Source organism: Triturus cristatus, chromosome 1_2, assembly GCF_964204655.1.
Source record: "Triturus cristatus chromosome 1_2, aTriCri1.1, whole genome shotgun sequence".
NCBI lineage: Eukaryota > Metazoa > Chordata > Amphibia > Caudata > Salamandridae > Triturus > Triturus cristatus.
The window spans coordinates 1,007,058,817-1,007,078,512 of NC_140580.1; the positions used below are offsets into that span (position 1 = coordinate 1,007,058,817).

The following is a 19,696-nucleotide window of genomic DNA, read 5'->3' on the forward strand; positions in this document are numbered from 1 at the left end:
TGGTTTGATAGGGTCCCTGGGAGTTGGTTAACATCAACGGTCCAGGTGAGTGCATCTTGTGTGACCAGACAGTTTTCAGTCCTGGACCAGGTGTTGTGCATGATGATGATACAGAATCCTTCTGGCTGTGTGCATGAGTTAATCGTCAAGCATCGTAGAGACCATTGTCTTGCATAAGTGTATATAGCTGGTCAGAAGCCCCTGGATGCCACACAGTCTGCCCTGTATAATCATAAATCTGCCCTCTCTGTCACACAGTGTCTGGTGTGTGCGCCATTGTAGCTTCTTACATATAAGGGTCGCAGTACCTCAATCATAATTTGAGTATAGGGAGGCATGGAACTCTGCAATCCATCCAGCTCATAGGCATGTACGCGTTGTCTGAGTGAGGTACAACTCCTGCAAAAAGCAGCTGTCCATACGATTTAGGTAAGCATGGACTAGGTAGCCCTATCCGATCGTTGAGCCTGCGGATGTTCCAGGCCAACCATCTAGTGGACATCATCAGGTGACAGGTGTCTATGGAAGTGCAGCATTGTGTATGATAAGATTGTGACTTGTGAGCGTATGGTGATGAAAGTGGGTATAGCAACACACAGTGTGTGTGACATTAACAAGGGAAACAGGTGTGAGAAAGTGGCTCTGTATATACTGTTCCCAAATAGGTACAGGGTGTACATAGTCCACAGTCCCCATAGGTTTGGCAGAGGCTAAAGTTAGATATAACCTTACTCTCTAAAGTGGTAGCTTGGTCGAGCAGTAAGGCAGTATCAGAGGACAGTGTAAAGCATTTGTTGCACACACTCAGTCAGCAAAGGGTCTCACACACTCAATAACTGGTTTATATATACAAAATATATGCTTGTTTTATTTTAGAACCAACAATAGGTGTTAAAATATACTTTCTCAGACTGAGATGCTTTATATAAATACTTTTTCAATATGCAATTGGCTTTTGTAGAAAGTTACAAGTGGTTGCAATAGGCAACACAATTTTAAACACAATAATACATTGAGTTCTATGTTATGTTAAAAGAGATTTGTATAGCGCGCGTACACCCGAAGGTTTCATGGTGCTAATTGTCACAAGGAGACGCTGCGGGCGGACTAATTGTATGAAAGTGCAAACAGCTGTGTTTTGAGGGCTTTTCTGAAACTCAATAAGTTTTCCTGCACTCTGATGTCCAGAGATAGCGAGTTCCAGAGACCAGGTGCGAGAACCTACGCCCTCCCTGGCGTTTCCGTTTAATGGTCGGGGTAGCTAGTAGCATGAGGTTGCCAGACCGTAGGGAGCGGCGTGGTATGTATTTCACGATCAGGTTACTAAGAAATTTAGGGCTCTTACAATGCAGGGCTTTAAAAAGAAGGCAGCCGGTCTTAAAAGCTGCACGTTGTGCGATTGGGAGCCAATGTAGTTTAGGCAGAAGGGGGCTGGCAGAGTGCCATTTGGGTTGCTTGAGTATTAATCTGGCTGCCTGGTTCTGTACCATTTGAAGACGTTTAAGCAGAAACATGGGTAGGCCAAAGTAGATAGAATTGGTGAAATCGAGACGCGATAGTACATGGGCGATCACTGCCTGAGTAAGGGCCAAAGGGGTAAGTAGGTGAGCAATTTTCTTGAGTTTCCTCAACTGAAAAACGCATGAGGATACTACGGACCCCACTTGTCCCCTGAGCGAAAGGTCGGCATTCAAATTCACTCCGAGGCTTTTTACTGAGGGGGAGGGGGGGGGAGAGGTGGTCCAAGGTTGGCAGGCCAGAAATGAGGGCCCCACATGGTTGCGCTAATGCCTGGCAAGATTAGTTCAGTCTTGCCAGGATTAAGTTTGAGATGATTGAGACTCATCCAGCGCTGAATGTGTAACATGGTGGCTTGGAATTCAGAGGCTGAGTTTGGCCCGTCTAGTGTGAAAATAAGTTGAAGGTCATCTGCATAATTAAAAGTTGTGACCTTCATATTTTTTAAGGAACTAATGAGGGGTCTGAGATAGAGATTAAATAAGAGAGGGGAGAGGGATGATCCCTGGGGGACTCCGCAGGAGGAGACCATCCTGGGAGCGGTGAAAGTGCCTAGACGAACTGCCTGCGTTCTGTCTTGAAGAAAAGATTTGATCCAGTTGTAGGCGGAGCCTTGTATACCTGCTTGTTCGACACGGGATAATAAGATATGATGATTCACCGTGTCGAACGCGGCCGACAGATCCAGGAGGATGAGGGCCTGGTGATTGCCTTTGTCCACATTTGCTCGCAGGGTATCTAGTACGGCAAGGATGACCGTTTCAGTGGAATGTGCAGGACGGAACCCGGCTTGATTGGGTTCCAAGTAGTCGGATTGTTCGATGAAGTTCGAGAGGGACTTGGTGATGTGGGCCTCAAGAATGTTTGCTAAGAAGGGAAGCAAAGAGATGGGGCGATAGTTGGAGTGATTCAGAGGGTCAGCCCCGGATTTTTTTTAATAGTGGGACCACTATCGCATTCTTAAAAGCAGAGGGAACCTTACCTTGGGAGAGGGATTCATTTAAGAGAGGGAGTACAACATGGGGGAGGACGGACAGAACCTCTTTTAGAATATGAGGGGGACAACAGTCGTTGGGTGACCCAGATTTGACTCGAACCAGTAGTTCTGAGAAGAGCTGGGGGCATAAAGCTGGAAAATGATCCAAGGTAACAGGATTAGTCGTGACCAGATCAGTGTGGTCTGTGCAACATATGGCGGGGATACTGGCCTTTATCGTGGATATCTTGTCCAAGAAGAATGAGTTCAAGGAACTACAAAACTCATGAGTGGATGGCTGATCAGGGTGAATTCTATCTGAATTACATAGATTGTTGATTATGGAGAAGATCTCTTTAGATTTATTTTGAGCGTTAAGAATTCTAGCGGAAAAGTGTGCGGCTTTGGCTTCACGTATGGTCTTTTTATAGTCATTGCGAGCTGAGGAAAACTGGTTTGTCCTCCACAGTGTAGTGTAATTTCCATTTTCTTTCTACTTGCCTTAGCTCAAGCTTCTGTTTTTTGAGCTCCGTGGAAAAGCACTTATGGGCATCAGAGTGGCGGGAACGAGTGAATTTAGTAAGGGGGGCATGAGAATCGCAGTCCTTAAGTAACCAGTCGGAGATTGCAGTGTTCATGACATCAACATCTGAGTTGAAGGGGGGGGGCTGACCTGGCTAGGGCGTCGAAAAAGGCGTGTTTATCAATAGAGCTCCATTTCCTCGATATGCCACCACCTTTTAAGGCAATCTTAGGATTAATGATAGTGGTGAACTTAAAACTAATAAGGTGGTGATCAGACCAAATGCAAGGTGAAACAGTGAGCGCTGAAAGGGTAAGGTTTGAGGACCATATTTGGTCCAAAATGTGTCCTTTGGCATGGGTAAGTGAGGAAACGTTTTGAGTGAAGTTTAAACTGACAAGCAGTTCTGACAGTTCTGCAGCATGGGGCCCACCGCGAGCGTCATTGAACCAATAGTTCAGGTCGCCTATTAGCATAATACTAGCATAGTTGGTAAATAGATTAGCCATTTGTTCGCTAAGAGCTGAGGGGAAGGTGGGCATGGCAAGAGGGGGTCGATATAATAACACCAGGACGATAGAGCCAGTAGTGGCCTCTAACTTAATCACTAAATTCTCCACCTCAGGGATGATCAAAGGGTTGAGGGCAGTAAAGACGTGGTTCTTATGAATAATAGCAGCCACCGTTTCAAGTTATTTGCAATAGATTACTTTTAGGATTACTTTTTGTGATTCCAGGACTGGATCCTAGATCCTAGATTCTAGATCCTGGGACAGTACTTAGAAACAAGTGATAAAAGTCGACTTAGTTACTGTTATGATTTTTGGACAATATTTTGCTATTTTAAAAGTTGACACTTAGAAAATATTTCATAGAAAACAGTCAATGATTCCCTATGGAAGAAAATTCAAGTTGCAGGTATAGTATGTTCTCGTTACTTTTGTAATCCAGTACTGGGTGCCTAGACTCAGTACTGGGACCTTTATCCAAAACAGGTAAGTAATTACGTTTTCACAATTTATACGATTTTTAAAGAGTATTTAAAGTTTGCAGAAATCGACACTTAGAAGAAATTTCACAGAAAAACAGTCAATGGTTTCCGATGGAAGAAAATTGGGTTACTGGTAAGTACAGTTGTGAATATTTTTCAGAGTCAGTGCTGGGCACCAAGATCCAGCACTGGGAGCTCACCTAATAGCAGGTGAGTATTTTCGTTTTCGTTATTCGGCTGATTTTTGGTGAATATTTTAAGTTTTGAAAAGTCCACACTTAGAAGAAATTTCAGGAAAAAACAGTCAATGTTACCCTATGGAGAAAATTGAGTTACCGGCTTTAAGGTAAGTACTCGACTGGCAGAGTTAAGGTTCTGGGCATAGACTCAGGGGTCTCCCAGGGTCAGGTAGGTACAGTTGTTACACCCTCAGCGGCACAGGGGTAGCCGTGTGCAGAGAGAGTTAGGCCCAATGTAATCCTATGGGAGGCAGGGGGGTCTTGGTTGGTGGCTGCTGACTAGCAGGCCACACGGCTGTGAGAGCTGGGCTCCTGGTCACTTGCTCAGGGCAAATGGGGAAGTAGATAGGTGTAGAGGTTACCCTGCCAGTTGGGTAGTTGGAGGATAGGTAGGTACCCCGGAGTTGGGCACAGGGGGCCGCAGGGGCTCCTTTTGGTGTTGGGAAATCTTACCCTCTGTTGATCGCGGTTGGGGGGGGGGGGCAACTGGTTCTGAGGCTGCAGGCGTCGTCAGGAGCGTCGAGGGAAGTCCCTGGGTGCCGGACTCTGGGTCAGTCGCCGTGGGGTCGTCCTCGTGGTCTTTGTTCACTCCGGCACAGGCCAGGCTTGGCAGGTGTAGTGTGTGAAGGGTTTGCGGTTCCGAGCTGATGCCAGGGATTAGAAGCAGATTTTGAGTAGAGCCTCTACTCATGGGAGTCCCAGGTGCTTAGAGCCAAAAGGTAGCCAGGTCCTCCGGGGTTTGTGAGGTTGCTGGCCACAAGAGGTGCTGGGTTGTAGCAGGAGCAGGTTCGAGGGTCAACAGGCCGGTAGGGCTGGGGCCAAAGCAGTTGGTGTCTTCCTCTTCTTAGCAGCTGCAGGGCAGGTCTTTCTTCTTCTTGCTCTTCTTTGTATTTCGGAATCTGGGGAAGGAAGGTTCAGGGTGCCCCTAAATACTAGATTTAGGGGCGTTACAGGTAGGTGAAGGGCAGGGACCAATGGGTCTCTGTCCTGGGGTGGGTACACCCCCTATCCTGCCTCTCTCCTGTGAGAGGGGGGCAGTAGCCTAGTCCTGATTGGGCAGGGCTTCCCATCTTCAAGATGGCGAGTGCTTCACCTCGCCTCCCCCACCTGAGGGGTGGGGTTGGCAGGCTGGCACATCCCCTGTCTTTATTTGGGGTTTCCGGACAGGCTTCCCACCAGAGTGGGGGCTGCCAGTGGCCTGGGTAAGTTCACAGAGGCGGCATGCCTTTGAAGCTTCCCCCTGCCCATCCTGGGGAGGAGATTTAGCACCTCGCCCAGGATGTACATTATTGCAGGCCCAGGAGAGCAGGGGCTCCCCTACCCAGGGGTCCAGCAACATGTCTGCTGTGTGGCAGCCTCTCAGACCAGACGTGGATTGTAGGTTAGGTTTCAGGGGGCATCTCTAAGATGCCCTCTGGGGTGCTTGGTATATTAAATCCCACACTGGCATCAGTGCGGGTTTAATGTGCTGAGAAGTTTGATACCAAACTTCTCAGTCTTCAGTGTTGCTATTATGGTGCTGGGGAGTTCGTGTTTGACGAACTCTCAGCACCATGTACTCTTAAATGGCAGCACTGCACTTACAGTGCCCAGGAATGGACCTGGGTACTGTAGGGGCACAGGGCTCATGCTCCTGTGCCCACACCACTGGCATAGGGCACCCAGCTAGACGGGTGGCTGATGTATGCCAGGGCAGTGTAGGTGGTGGGCATGGCACAGATGTGTGCCATGTCGACTCTTTGTTTTGTCTTGTACCCAGACACTCAGCCTGCAAGAGCAGTGTGTGTGTGTGTGTTAGGGTACAGGACCTCTAAGGGTGGCACAATGAGTGCTGCAGCCCTTAGAGGCATTCCCTGGTCACAAGGCCCTGGGCACCTAGGGTACCATTTACCTGGGGCTGACATGTGGCCAGGGTTTGCCAATTTGGGGTTTGGCTGTTAGGCAGTTTTTAGGGAAGGAACACAGGCCCTGGGCACCTGATTGGCAGGAGCCCAGGGCACAACAAGGAAAAGTGCATCAGCTATCAGGAAAAAAAGGGGGGGGGGGTTACTGCAACAGAATCCCACTTTCTTACAACAGGCATGTAACCCACCCACTTCAACCCTCCCAAACCAGTTGACGAACCACAACCAAATCCCCTTCCAGTAGAACAACCCCATCATCATGCAACTTATCGGGAAGCATCCTGCGGGTCACAAAAGGCCAGGAGAACATCAGAAAACTCAGTTTAGTATGGCATGCCACCTGGTGAAGGCCCCTTTCCCATCAGGGAGATCTCACATTTTCATGCACTGTGGTGGCAGTGAGGTACGCCGGCCCAGCTGAAGCCCATTGATCAGTCATTGTCACTGAGTTGAACCTCGGAACCAGTCATTCGCGTGGAGGGGGGTATCGTCCTCTGCCTCTTAATTGAAAAATTTCCGGGTGCATTTTGTGGCTGTTTTGGGGTCTGTGAAGTAGTGGTGTTTTCTGTCTAGTTTGATGTGGAGTTTAACCAGGAACAGTAAAGAGCAGGAGACTTCTGCATTCTAAAGAGTGTTACAAAGGGTTAAACTCTCAGCATGCGGCTTGGACTGAGAGTGAAAGCAGGGTACAGGGAGATAGCGTTGCCTTGATATTGAAGTGACTGGTGTTACCGGGCTAGCTGCAGGATCACATCTCTATTCCTGAAGTTGAATAGCTTAGCCACTATAGGTCTCTCACCAGGCCGCGGGTGCAGTGTGCGATGCATGAACGACACTATGAAGACCGCAAATAATGCCTCACCAAAGAGGGAGCGAAGCATGGTTTCAGGTTATGTCTCCATCTTGTCTGTCAGTCGACTCAGGAAGTCCGAGTATGTGAAAGTTATTCCGCCTGGAGCACGCTTTGAGATTCATTTTTGTTTCTGATGACTTCAAGTACTCTTTCCATTTTGAATAGGTACTCACTAGTAGAAGTGTAGGTGTCTGAGGTGCGACTTTCTACCCGGTCGATGCTGTATTCATGTTTGTCAAACCACTCCTTCATGCAGTGTATTATGTTGATGAGGCGGTCAATTTTTGAGTCATTGGTGCTGGTTCTCATCTCTATGAGCATGTCCTTAATTTTCTCGGTGTGCGTTGTGTACGGGGCGGAGTCTTGCGCTCCCTGCTCCAAGCCAACCATGCGCCTGTGCTTCTTACTCGCAAATGTCAATTTGGGTAGTTTACTATTTTGCTTGCCCATTGTAGATATTTTGTGTGGGCTGGTTCATGCAGTCTGTTCATATGGGTAGTGGCTGAAGTTGGAGACCCTGAAGAGCTCCAACCTTTCCTAGCCCAGCCTATACAGGAGAGTTGTGGTGCAGCCAAGTTCACAATTCCCTGTTGCTTGGACACCACCAGTTCCATCAGGCTGAACATTGACACTAGTGTGGTCATTCGCAACCATGCATTGCTGTGTTTTACCAGTTTTTCACTCAAGGTCTGTCCTCCCTCATGGACATGCCCTTTGACTGGACTTGCCTGTTTAGGTACAAGGCAGATGATGGTCTAGAGTGATTTGAGGAGAGTAGGGCCATGGCGCCCTCCCTGGGTTTACCTGCTCTGCCTCAACAACCTCATCAGACCGAACGTTACTTTTATGACTTCAGCATAGGCACCCATACCATGAGCCAATCCGAACTCACCCAGGTGCCCAGCAGTTTGACGGTTGAGGCCATGGTGTTGGTGGGCCATACATCATCAGATAGGTGGGTCCTGCAAAATGCTCGGAAGGGATATGCCCTACCCTTCCTTTCCACACCACTACGCCTTCCACCATCTCCCAACCGACTGACGGAGGGCCAACTTTCTGTTTTGCAGCAAGAAGTGCATGTCCTTCAGCCAAAGAGGCTATTGAGAGGGTGGCTGCTCCAGAAGTAGGTCATGGTTGTTTTTCCCGCTACCTTCCGGCGCCAAAGAAGGATTGAGGCCTTTGACATATTGTAGACCGTTACCCTTTCAACACCTTCCTCCAGAAGGAAAAATTAAAGATGCTCACGCTTGCCTGTGTCTTGTCTACCCGTTTGACCTGCAGTACGCCTATTTTTACATACCGTTCGGCAAACACTTGGGTGCCACCTGTAGTTCATTGTGGGACAGGAGCATTTCCAGTTTACTGTGCTCGCCTTTGGTCTCACCAGTTCTCCGGTGTTAACGAAAGTAATGTCTGTGAAAGTAATGTCTGTGGCAGCATCACACCTTCAGGGGTTCCAGTCTTCTTTCTCAGTAACTAGCCGTTAAAGGTGGGCTCTGCAGTGAGCTCCGAAGTCTCAGTGGGCTCCACATCAAGTGGACCTCTCCTACCACATGCAGATTCATAGGCGACTGCAAAAGTTCAGCAGTGGTGATTACTGGACCGCAGTTGTCTCAGAGGCACATCCCTCTCCCTACCCCAGCCAGAGTTGGCATAGGTGACCAATGCATTATTTCTGGACTGGGGAGGCTATCTGGGAAAGGTGTAAATCATAGACTTCTGGCAAAGACCTGTCTCCATATCAAACTTCCAAGGCTGAGGGCCATCTGCTTGGTGTTTAAAGGTTTTCTTTGTTCCATCAAGGAGAGGCTTGTACAGGGCTCGCTGACAACACCGCCGCTATGTGGTACTGCAGCAAACAGGGTGGGTGGGGTCAGGAGACCCTGCACCTCTGGAAATGAATGGATTACCAGGGAACCTCCTGGCAGGACCTGTTAAATGACTGGGCAGACAAGCTCAGCCATCGGCGCCTACCAGATCACGAATGGCAGTTTTACCCGGAGGTGGTACAAAGTCTCTTCCACGAAGTGGGAGAACCTTGGCTCAATCTGTTTGCCAGTGCCGAGAACGTGCAATGTCAGTCAACTCTTCTTTGGAGTTTCCAAGGCATCTCTCATTCAGAGATGCGTTCCTCCTCAACTTAGACTCAGGACTTGTGTATGCCTTTCAGCCATATCACTTCTGCCTCGAGTTCTCAAGAAAATCAGAACCGACTGAGCCCAAGTCCTCCTAGTGGCTCTGGATTCATATGCAGGATATGGTATCCAGAACTTCAGGACATGAGCATCTATCCTTCGTTCAGGCTGCACCCATGAGAGGATTGCCTGTCGTAGCAGCAGGACAGGGTTCTGTACCCGTCCCTTTGCAATCTTCACCTTCAATAAATCAGGAGTTTATATAGCGCAGCTTCTCACCCACTTCACCCACCTTCATGCTTGGAGATTAGAATGGTGACAACTGAACACCTTCACCCCCTCCTCCAAAAGTGGTTGATGTCTTGGGAGCCAGGTGTCCCTCGTCAAAAATTGTACACACCTGTCGTTGGAACAAACTTGTGGCTTGGTGCGGTGCTCGGCAGATAAGATCCTCTCCAGGCAATGTTTTGTTGTTTGTTTTGACTCTAGCTCAGCAGGGCTTTGCTCTGGACACAGTTAAAAGGGTCCTTTCAGCTCTTTTGGCCTTTGCCAGTGGAGTATCAGCCCTCATTGTTTAAGTCTCCGAATGTTTCGTGCTTTTTGAAAGCTTTACATCATATATTTCTTTTGTTCTTCTCACTGGTAGTTCCCATAGCCATACTGATCCTCGCATTCTGCACAACGCACTACGCCGAACAGGTAATTTTGCAAGTCAGCGTAGGCAGCGCGTTGGCAGTCAGGCAGGATCATAGAGTGCGGTAGAGAGGTAGAGTTACCCCTCGCTACCATAGAGTGCAGGTCAGCGGTCTAGTTGACCGGCTCAGTTAACCAGACACCATTAAATGAAGGCCAGGCAGCGGGGGCAGCAGGCGCGTAGCGGGGGCAGCGCAGTCCGAGTGGGACACGAGCGCTACTGACAAGAACACTGTCAACTTAATTTGCGGCAACAGAAAACTGTTTTTAACTTTGTGTTATATCCTACTTAGTTGTACAATATGTACTCCAGCCCTGCTGCCTCTAGCTGCTCAGCCAGAGCGTGAGATGGTCATGGAATGTTGGTGTGCCTGTGATGCGTGGAATGCCTGGGTGTCTGAGTGGATGAGTGTTGGCAGTTAGAGATGGGCTGAGCAGCTAGGCAGGCTGCTCCTGGTGGGGCTGGTACCACACTAGGCTGGATGGATTAAAGACAGATGTGACCTGTACTGGAGACTGAATAAAGAAGACTTAATAATACCTCCTGGCTCCACGTCTCAATCTTCATAGATCACAACACCTTGACGGACGGTTTTTAAAAGCGCCGAATTGTACTTACTGCATATTTCTCCTTTTGTTCTTCTCACTGGTAGTGCCCATAGCCACACTGATCCTCTCATTCTGCACAACCCACCATGCACTTCGCTGAACAGGGAACTTTGCAAGTCGGCGTAGGCTGCGCTTGGCAGTCAAGCACTATTATAGAGTGCGGTAGAGAGGTAGAGTTAACCCTCTCTACCATAGAGTGCACTCTGGGAAATGCAGGTCAGAGGTCTAGTTGACCGGCCCAGTTAAACGGACACCCTTAAATGAAGGCCGGGCAGCGGGCTTGCCACTGGCGCGCCAAAGGCAAGACTGTCCAGGCCCAGGGGGCAGGAACCCTGCACAAATTTCAAGAATCACCTATTCTGGTAAGGAATTGCATAGCTTCATCACTCCCAGGGTAGTTGGTTGTGCAAGGGGCTGGGATTTCGTGGGCAAGCCAGTATCAGATAAGTCGTGTCAACATTGCAAACTAGAGGGGAAAGCAGGAAAGCCAGGGAAAAGCAAGATCAAGGAGCTAAAGGAGCCGTAGGCATGGAAGCTAGGGTTGATAATTGCCGCTCCCTGCCCAAACATAAAACAGAAATCTGTTACTGTTAGATGAGACCACCCTAGACGCCCTATTTATTACAGAAAGCTGGCTCACGGAATGCTCCTCCCCTGACATAGTAATGGCCCTCCCCCACCACCCCCGGCTATAAAATATTCAGACTGGACCTGATCTGACAGGTAGTGGGGGGACTGGCCATTTTGATAAAAAGCAAGTACAACTGTACCACCAATGCCTTCCCATCAAAGGGTGCGAATGCCTCCAATTTTCAATCTCCTTGTCACCCACTTACACCTTCTCAGGACTCTTAATTTATAGACCCCCGGGCCCATATGGAGAGTTCCTAGAAAGTCTACCTGACTCTCTCGCCAGCATATTAGTAAAAAAAAATCCACCACCATAATAGGAGACCTAAATTTACACATGGAGGATCAGACTCTCCCTAGAATCAAAAGGTTGCTGCTGGACCTCGAGGGTCTACAATTCTCCGAGTTCGTAACTTGGCCACACACTCCAAGGGGCACATTATGGATCTAATTATATCTAATCACTCCAACATTAAAGTCGTACCAACAATACCAGTCCCCTGGTCAGACCATCACTACATTACTTTTAATCTGGGGAAGAAAGGAAGAGAGCAGGGCAGAGTCACCCCCAAAGCAGAAACCAAGAAAAGGTGCTGGGCCAAGTGTAAAACAGAGGAGTGGCGAAATGTCCTAGTAAAAAACGACTACATCTAATGCTAAGACACCAGTAACAGTGGAGGAAGCCAATTCAAACTGGGAAACCTGGATTACCCAATCCTTGGACAAAGTAGCCCCTAAAGTTGTCTCCAAACCAATAGCCAGGCCCAAAACGGGGGGAATGGTTTAACCCCCAACTACTAGCATTAAAGAAACTGCAAAAAACTCTAAAGGGACTGGAGGAAATACTGTGACCCACAACTTAAAACCTTGTACAAGTCAGCCATTAGACTCTACCACAACAGTATCAAAGAAACGCAGGCCAAATTCTTTGAGGAGAAGATCAGCCAGGCACAGAACTCCTCAAAGGAACTGTTCGCGGTAGTCAAGGCTTTACCCTCACCAGCCCAGGATTCCCACTTTAAAGGGACCTCGAAGGAGAGGTGCAACGACTTAGCCACCTACTTCCTCACGAAAGTCACGGACATCTACAGCTCCTTGAGGGTAGGCGGGGAAACAACCACAAGGTGGGAAGAGGATCAGGCGGTAATACCACCCCCTAAAAACTCCCTTCAGAGGAGGTAGAATTGTTGTTGGGCAAAGTGAGGTCTGGATCACCACTAGACGCAGCCCTACTGCACATCCTCAAAACAGTCCCACCTGCCGTCCTTCCTTCTGTAGTGAAGATCATGAACCGGTCTCTGGAGACAGACGTGGTTAAACCCTTGCTTAAAAAATCCAGTGCATCCAGCGAACTAGGGAATTACCGCCCCATTTCAATGTTGCCGTTCGTTGGCAAGCTATTGGAAAAACACGTCAATAGATTACTGGCTGATTTCTTGGAAACAAACTATTGTCTCCACTCCACCCAGATGGGATTTCGCGCACAACACAGCGCTGAGTCTGCTCTGTTGACTGTGGTGGAGGACCTCAGAACATCGTTAGATCGGGGAAGCTCAGCAGCTTTACTTCTCTTGGACCGGAGTACTGCCTTCTACACAGTGGACCTCCACATTTTGCGAAGCAGACTCTCGGCCATCGGGGTACAAGGTACCATGCTACAATGGCTGGACTCATTCTTGGAGGGAAGAACTTTCCAAGTCTTAGAAAACACCACCTTCTCTAAAACGATGTCACTAACGTGTGGGGTGCCACAAGATTCCTCGCTGAGCCCCACGCTGTTAAATGTTTACATGGAGCCACTATCTCGGATTGCCCAAGATTTCGATCTCTCAATGACGTTCTACGCGGACGATACGCAGCTGATGATCACTTTAGACCCTGGAACCAATGGGGACTCGGAGAGGGTATTGCCCTGTATGGAGAAAGTCATGGAATGGATGACTAACAACTGCTTAAAACTAAACGGTGATAAAACCGAGTTAATGATTCTCAGGAATAAGACAATTCCCAGGCCATCCTTAAGCTGGCCTGACTGCCTGGGCAGCCCGCCCATGTCTAAAGAATCCATCAAGAACCTGGGCTTCTGGCTCGAAAAGGACCTATCCATGACGACTCAAGCAAGTCGCAGGCACCTGTTTCGGACTACTTGGAAGTCTTCAGAAAATCCTAGATCGGATTCCCATACAGTTTAGGAAGACACTAGTCCATTTTTTGGTCACATCACGTCTGGATAATGGAAACTCGCTTTTTACTTAGGGGTGCCGAAATCCCTTACTCGGAACAGAGAAGAGGCGGTGCCAGCAGTCCGACGGAATTTCTCCACGCTAAAGATCATGTAGACCGACAGATTCGCCCTTTTACAAGCTGCTGGCATTAGTGTGGGAACTCTGTAGGAAAGTGGCTCTGTATATACTGTTCCCAAATAGGTACAGTGTGAACAGAGTCCCCAGTCCCCAGAGGTTTGTCAGAGGCGAAAGTTAGATATAACCTTACTCTCTAAAGTGGTAGCTTGGTCGAGCAGTAAGGCAGTATCAGAGAACAGTGTAAAGCATTTGTTGTACACACTCAGTCAGCAAATGGTCTCACACACTCAAGAACTGAACTCTAGGCCAATGGTTTTTGTATAAAAATATGTAGTTGTTTTATTTTAGAACCAACAATAGGTATCAAAATATACTTTCTCAGATTGAGATGCTTTGGATAAATACTTTTCAATAGGCAATAGACTTATGAATATAATAGTTACAGTGGTTGCGATAGGCAACACAAATTCAAACACAATAATACATTGAGCTCAATGGGAATTTCTAGTTAAATGCAATTAGTTACTTTAAGGATTACTTTTCTAACCACAGGACTTGATCCTGGATTCAGTCCTGGGACATCCTGTAAACAAATGAGTAAAAGCGTTTTGGTTACAGTAGTGATTTGTAAGCAATATTTTGGTATTTTATAAGCTGACACTTAGAAACGTTTTCTCATAGAATCACCAATGTTATCCTATGAGAGGAAATTCACTTAACAGGTAAGTGGGGTTATTGTTACTTTTTCTAACTCCGTGTTGGATGCTGGATCCAGCACTGGTGCATCACCTGTAAACAGTTGAAAGAATGTGTTTTGGTTATACAGGCGATTATTACCAAATATTTCTAGATTTGCAAAATCGACACAGGCAATGTTATCCTTTGTAAGGAAATTCAAATTATCGGTAAAGTATGTTCTCGTTACTTTTGTAATCCAGTTCTGGACTCCTAGGTTCAGCACTGGGACATCTATCTAAAACAGGTAAGTAATTACGTTTTCACAGTTGGTGCGATTTTTAAAGAATATTTGTAGTTTGCAAAAATCGACACTTTGAAGAAATTTCACAGAAAAACAGTCAATGGTTTCCTATGGAAGAAAATTGGGTTAGCGGTTAGTACGGTTGTAATTACTTTTCAGGGTCAGTGCTGGGCACTACATCCAGCACTGGGATCTCTCCTGATAGCAGGTGAGTATTTTCGTTTCGTTACTCGGTTGATTTTAGGTGAATATTTTAAAGTTTAGAAACCCCACACTTAGAAGAATTTCCAAGTGAAACCAGTCAGTGTTACCCTATGGAAGAAAAGTGAGTTATCGGCTTTCGGATAAGTACTCGACTGGCAGAGTTAAGGTTCTGGGCATAGACTCAAGGGTCTCCCAGGGTCAGGTAAGTACAGTTGTTACACCCACAGGGGCAGCCGGGTGCAGAGTGAGTTAGGCCCAATGTTATCCTATGGGAGGCAGGGGGCCTTTGGTTGGTGGCTGCTGACTAGCAGGCCACGCGGCTGTGGGAGCTGGGCTCCTGGTCACTTGCTCAGGGCAAATCGGGAAGTAGATAGGTGTAGAGGTTACACTGCCAGGGGCACTCGGGCGGCTAGGTGCAGGGTGCTTTTGAGCCGTCGGGCGCTCAATGGATTGCAATGGAGTAGCTCAAGAACGAACATAGACTGCAAGCTCGGGGACGAAGATTCTTCAGGTGTGACCACCACTTCGAGAGGTAAGTTGGGTAGTTGGAGGATAGGTAGGCACCCAGAAGTTGGACACAGGGGGCCGCAGGGCGCCGGGTGCAGGGATGCCTTTTGGTGTCGGGAAATCTTACCCTCTGTTGATTGCGGTTGAAGGGGTCCCTGGTTCTGAGGCTGCAGGCGTCGTCAGGAGCGTTGAGGTGGGTCCTTGGGTGCTGGATTTGGGGTCACAATCGCCGGGGGATGTCCTTGTGGTGTTTGTCCACTCCAGCACAGGCCAGGCTTGGCGGGCGAAGTGTGCAGGGTTCGCGGTTCCTGGCTGATGCCAGGGGTCAGTTACTTGCTTTGAGCAGTACCACTGCTTGTGGGAATCCCAGTTGCTTAGAGTCCCAAGATAGCCAGGTCCTCCGGGGTTTGTGAGGTTGCTGACCACTGGAGATGCCGGGGTTTAGCAGGAGCAGGTTCGAGGGTCGACAGGCCTGTAGGGCTGGGGCCAAAGCATTTGGTGTCTTCCTCTTGTTAGCAGCTGCACGGCAGGTCTTCTTGTTGCTTGATCTTCTTTGCTGTTTCGGAATCTGGATATGAGGAAGGAAGGTTCAGGGTGCCCCTAAATACTACATTTAGGGGCGTTACAGGTAGGTAAAGGGCAGGGACTAATGGGTCCCTTCCCTGGGGTGGGTACACCTCCTATCCTGCCACTCTCCTGTGGGAGGGGGACAGAAGCCTACTCCTGATTGGGCAGGACTTCCCATCTTCAAGATGGCGAAAGCCCGGAGATGTGCTTCACCTCGGCTCCCCCACCTGAGGGGTGGGTTTGGCAGAGGCTGACACACCCCCTTTCCTTCCTTGGGATTTCCTGCCAGTCTTCCCGCCAGGGTGGGGGTCAGAACCGGTAGGGGCCAGTTGCTGAGTACAGCAAGTGACCTGGAGAAGCGCACAAAGGCGGCATGCACATTAATGTGCTGAGAAGTTTGATACCAAACTTCTCAGTCTTCAGTGTTGCCAGAATGGTGCTGTGGAGTTCGTGTTGACGGTCTCCCAGCACCATATACTCTTAAATGGCAGCACTACACTTACAGTACCCAGGAATGGACCTGGGTACTGTAGGGGCACAGGGCTCATGCACCTGTACCCACACCACTGGCATAGGGCACCCAGCTAGAGGGGTGGCTGATGTATGCCAGGGCAGTGTGTGTTGTGGGCATGTCACACAGGGTGTGTGCCATGTCGACTCTCTGTGTGTAAGGGTCCAGGGCCTCTAAGGGTGGCACAATGAGTGCTTCAGCCCTTAGGGGCCTTCTCTGGTCACAGTGCCCTGGGTACCTATGGTACCATTTACCAGGGGCTGACCTGTGGCCAGAGATGCCATTTGGGTTTAGGCTGTCATGCAGTTTTAGGGAAGGAACACAGGCCCAGGGTACCTGATTGGCAGGAGCCAGAGCACACTCAGTCAAAGTACATCAGCAATTCAGCAAAAAGCGGGGCCATACCATGCAAGAAAGATGGCACTTTCATACAAACTCCATTATCCTGGAGGTTCCTTATCCAATCTACTGAATTTTTCCTTGATTTTAGGACCCGTGGAGATGTTCACCCACTGACCCACGTTCTCTCAACCATTCTTGGGGTCACCGCAAGCCGGAGCTCCCTTCACATTACTTTGGATCACAGCACCTTTTACTTTTCCCAGACCAGCCAGGTTGGAATTATCACCAGCGGAGCGATTCCTCCAATTCCGCGCATCTTGTACAGCCCTGAAGAAGTCACGGGATACTTCCCATTGTGATGAAACACGTGTTGGCTGGTTGTCCTTTGTCTTTTACTATTTGAGATTAAAACTATTAATATTGACTATTCAAGTGGACTTTCAATAACAGCTCTTCAAATGTTCAGAACATCATCAATCATTGTTTCTATTATACTAACGTGTGCCCAGGACTTGGCTTTTCCGAAATACGTGACCAACAGACTTCAGGTGGTCCAGAGCGCGGTAGCAAGGCTGGTGTGTAAGGCCCCAGCTCGGGAGTCTGCAAAAAAGAACCTTAAAGGACTGCATTGGCTCCCAGTAGAGACCAGAATCAAATTCAAAGCACTGATTATATCGCACAGAGCATTACACAATAGGGGCCCTATAAAACTCAGAAACCTGGTGTTCCCATATGTCCCAAATAGGAATCTGAGATCAAGCTCGGAAGGAGTCCTAAAACCAATTGGTGCCAGGAAAGCAAGATGGGAGGTAGATCCTTCGCCCACCTAGCTCCCAAACTCTGGAACTCTCGGGACCATGGGAATCTCGGACCCTGGACATAGAATTAGAATTTCAGAAGTCAATAAAAACAAGGCTGTTCACGCAGTACCTCTAACTTCCGTCCAGCCTCCGCTTGCTCCCCGTCTCCTAGCGCTGGGAAGCCCTAGGGCAGCTATGCAATCTACAAATCCTAAATATTAATAATAATATTTCCTCCTCCATTTGTCATGCCACAGTAGGACCTTAACTTGATCCTCTTATATTGGATGTGCTCTCCCTTTGAGCTACTTCACTGTTGTCTCTTGTGGCTTCTCACCCTTAAGACAGTGACCCTCATCGCCATTTCATTGGCGTCACGTGTTGAGTGAGCTTCAGGCCTTGTCAACCTGCCATACACCACCGTTTACTAAGACAAGCTTTTTGGTGGACATGGGCATCCATCATTCCTAAAGTTGTGGTGCTGTTCCACATCAGTCAAAGCTTCACCGTGCCTGTGTTCTATGCTCTGCCTCACTCCTCTAAGGAAGAGAAGAGACTAGCCTATTAACCACAAGAGAGCGCTAAGCTTTTATATTGATCGTACCAAAGAACACTGACTGGGTGGACAGTCTACTTTTTTGTGGAGTTCTCTCGACAGAAAAAAGGCAAGACTGCGCAGAAGAGAACCATCTCCCGCTGGATCGTGCTTCCATTTAGATCTGCTACACATTCTGAAAGAAGTTTTGTCTGGAAATTCAAGCACAGACCATCATCAGATGTCTCTCTTCTTAGATAAGGTGCTCCTAGGGCCGTTTTCAGGTTCAGTAACGTGCGCAGAGAAAGAGAGAACATTCCATTTCTGTGTACTGCAAGTTTTTTTATTTCATCATTGAAGACAAGGTATGTTCTTGCTCAGGCAGTTAACACAACCGCAATATACTATCTGAACAAGCAAAGAGGTATGACTTCCAGACCTCTAGCTCTAGAAGCACAAACCAATTGGAAATGGCACATTGCAGGAGACTTACCACAGAGGTTCACGTTCTAGGAATTCAGAATGTTGAGGCAGACTCGATCAGCAGGTTGTTTAAAGAAAACCATGCGTGTGTCCTCGGTGACAATGCTCTGCAAAGTTTCTTTCACAATTGAGGATTTTGATAGCTAGATCTATTCGCATACTCACAAAACAAGAAATACCCACAGTGTCTCTTAAGTACTATCGACCAGGGTTGAACAGGAAAGCCCTATTGACAGACTGGGCATGGATGTTTTTGTTACACATTCCCTTCGATTCTGCGAATTCCTAGAATGTTTCTCTGTCCCATTGGATAGCCAGATTGATCCTAATGGCTCCAGAGGGACCTTAACTCCTGCAGAAAGAGCATAATATTTTGCCACAGGACTAAATGGACATTCTGAAAGAGGCAAAGCGTCCTTCCACCAGAACATCATATGCTCTCAAATAGAAATGGTTCTGCATCCAAAACAACTACTGTCCCCCCAGTTCTCAAGAATATGTTTGAATCCTGTATCTTCTTCATTTAACGCAATCTAGATGGAACTTTTCCTCAGTTAAGGTACATCTTGCAGCAATCCTTGCCTATAGGAAATCTCCTCCTCAAATATTGTTTTCTTCAGAATACCTGTAGAAAACGATTTATTTGAAGTATTAGGAAGATAATGCCAATCCAACCCCCCTGCCGCTCCACACCTCCTTCCTCCTTCACTTGGTCTCCATTGCCACCATGAGAGTTTACCATTGTCCTTCCTAGGTTCCAAAATTTGAGCCCACACATGTCTTTACTGACTTTAACTTGCAAAACGACTTTTCTTATAGCCATTACCTTGACTAATTGAAGGTGCGGAGGAGTACAAAACTGACGTCCACTCACAGGGCTGGCAACTCTGTGCCATCACTCTAAGGTAGTGCATCACAGTCTAACTGTGACACCCAGCAGGGAGCAGAAGCATTTGCTGTTAAAAATATAGATCTAGTCTGGCACCTAAGATTATTCTGAAGGTGAGGAATCTGAGCATTACTAAATGTAAATAACTTTACTTTTTTTTGTAGGACATGGATATTCTCCTTATAAATATGCTGCATGATCTTGCGCATGGGCAGAGATAGTCATATTTGTGATTATAATGGTAATGGCCCTGATGACGTACAAAGAAGTAATGTTTCCCTCTTACTTACACGGTTTGCTACAGAGTGGACGACTCCTGCCTGAGTTTAATATGATGGAGCCACCTTTGATCTTTGAGTGTAACCATGCCTGCTCTTGTTGGAGGACATGCCGCAATCGTGTGGTACAGAATGGTCTCAGGTGAGTACGCTGACTTTGTTTTATTCTGTTTAGTATTCATAGTGGTATAATAAACTTGAGCAAATAGTTAAAGAGCAAGTCTTAT

At 47.8% G+C, this 19,696-nt stretch overlaps 1 protein-coding gene across 10 annotated transcripts in view; it reads left to right on the forward strand.

The window, feature by feature from the left end:
* The window catches only part of EHMT1 (euchromatic histone lysine methyltransferase 1), a 1,124,912-nt gene that overhangs the window by 942,346 nt on the left and 162,870 nt on the right, over window positions 1-19,696 (forward strand). For all 10 annotated transcript variants that reach the window (XM_085611576.1, XM_085611658.1, XM_085611650.1 and 7 more), the window contains one exon: window positions 19,496-19,611. In XM_085611576.1, the coding sequence (XP_085467702.1) occupies window positions 19,496-19,611 (116 nt within the window). The remainder of the gene's footprint in view (window positions 1-19,495; window positions 19,612-19,696) is intronic.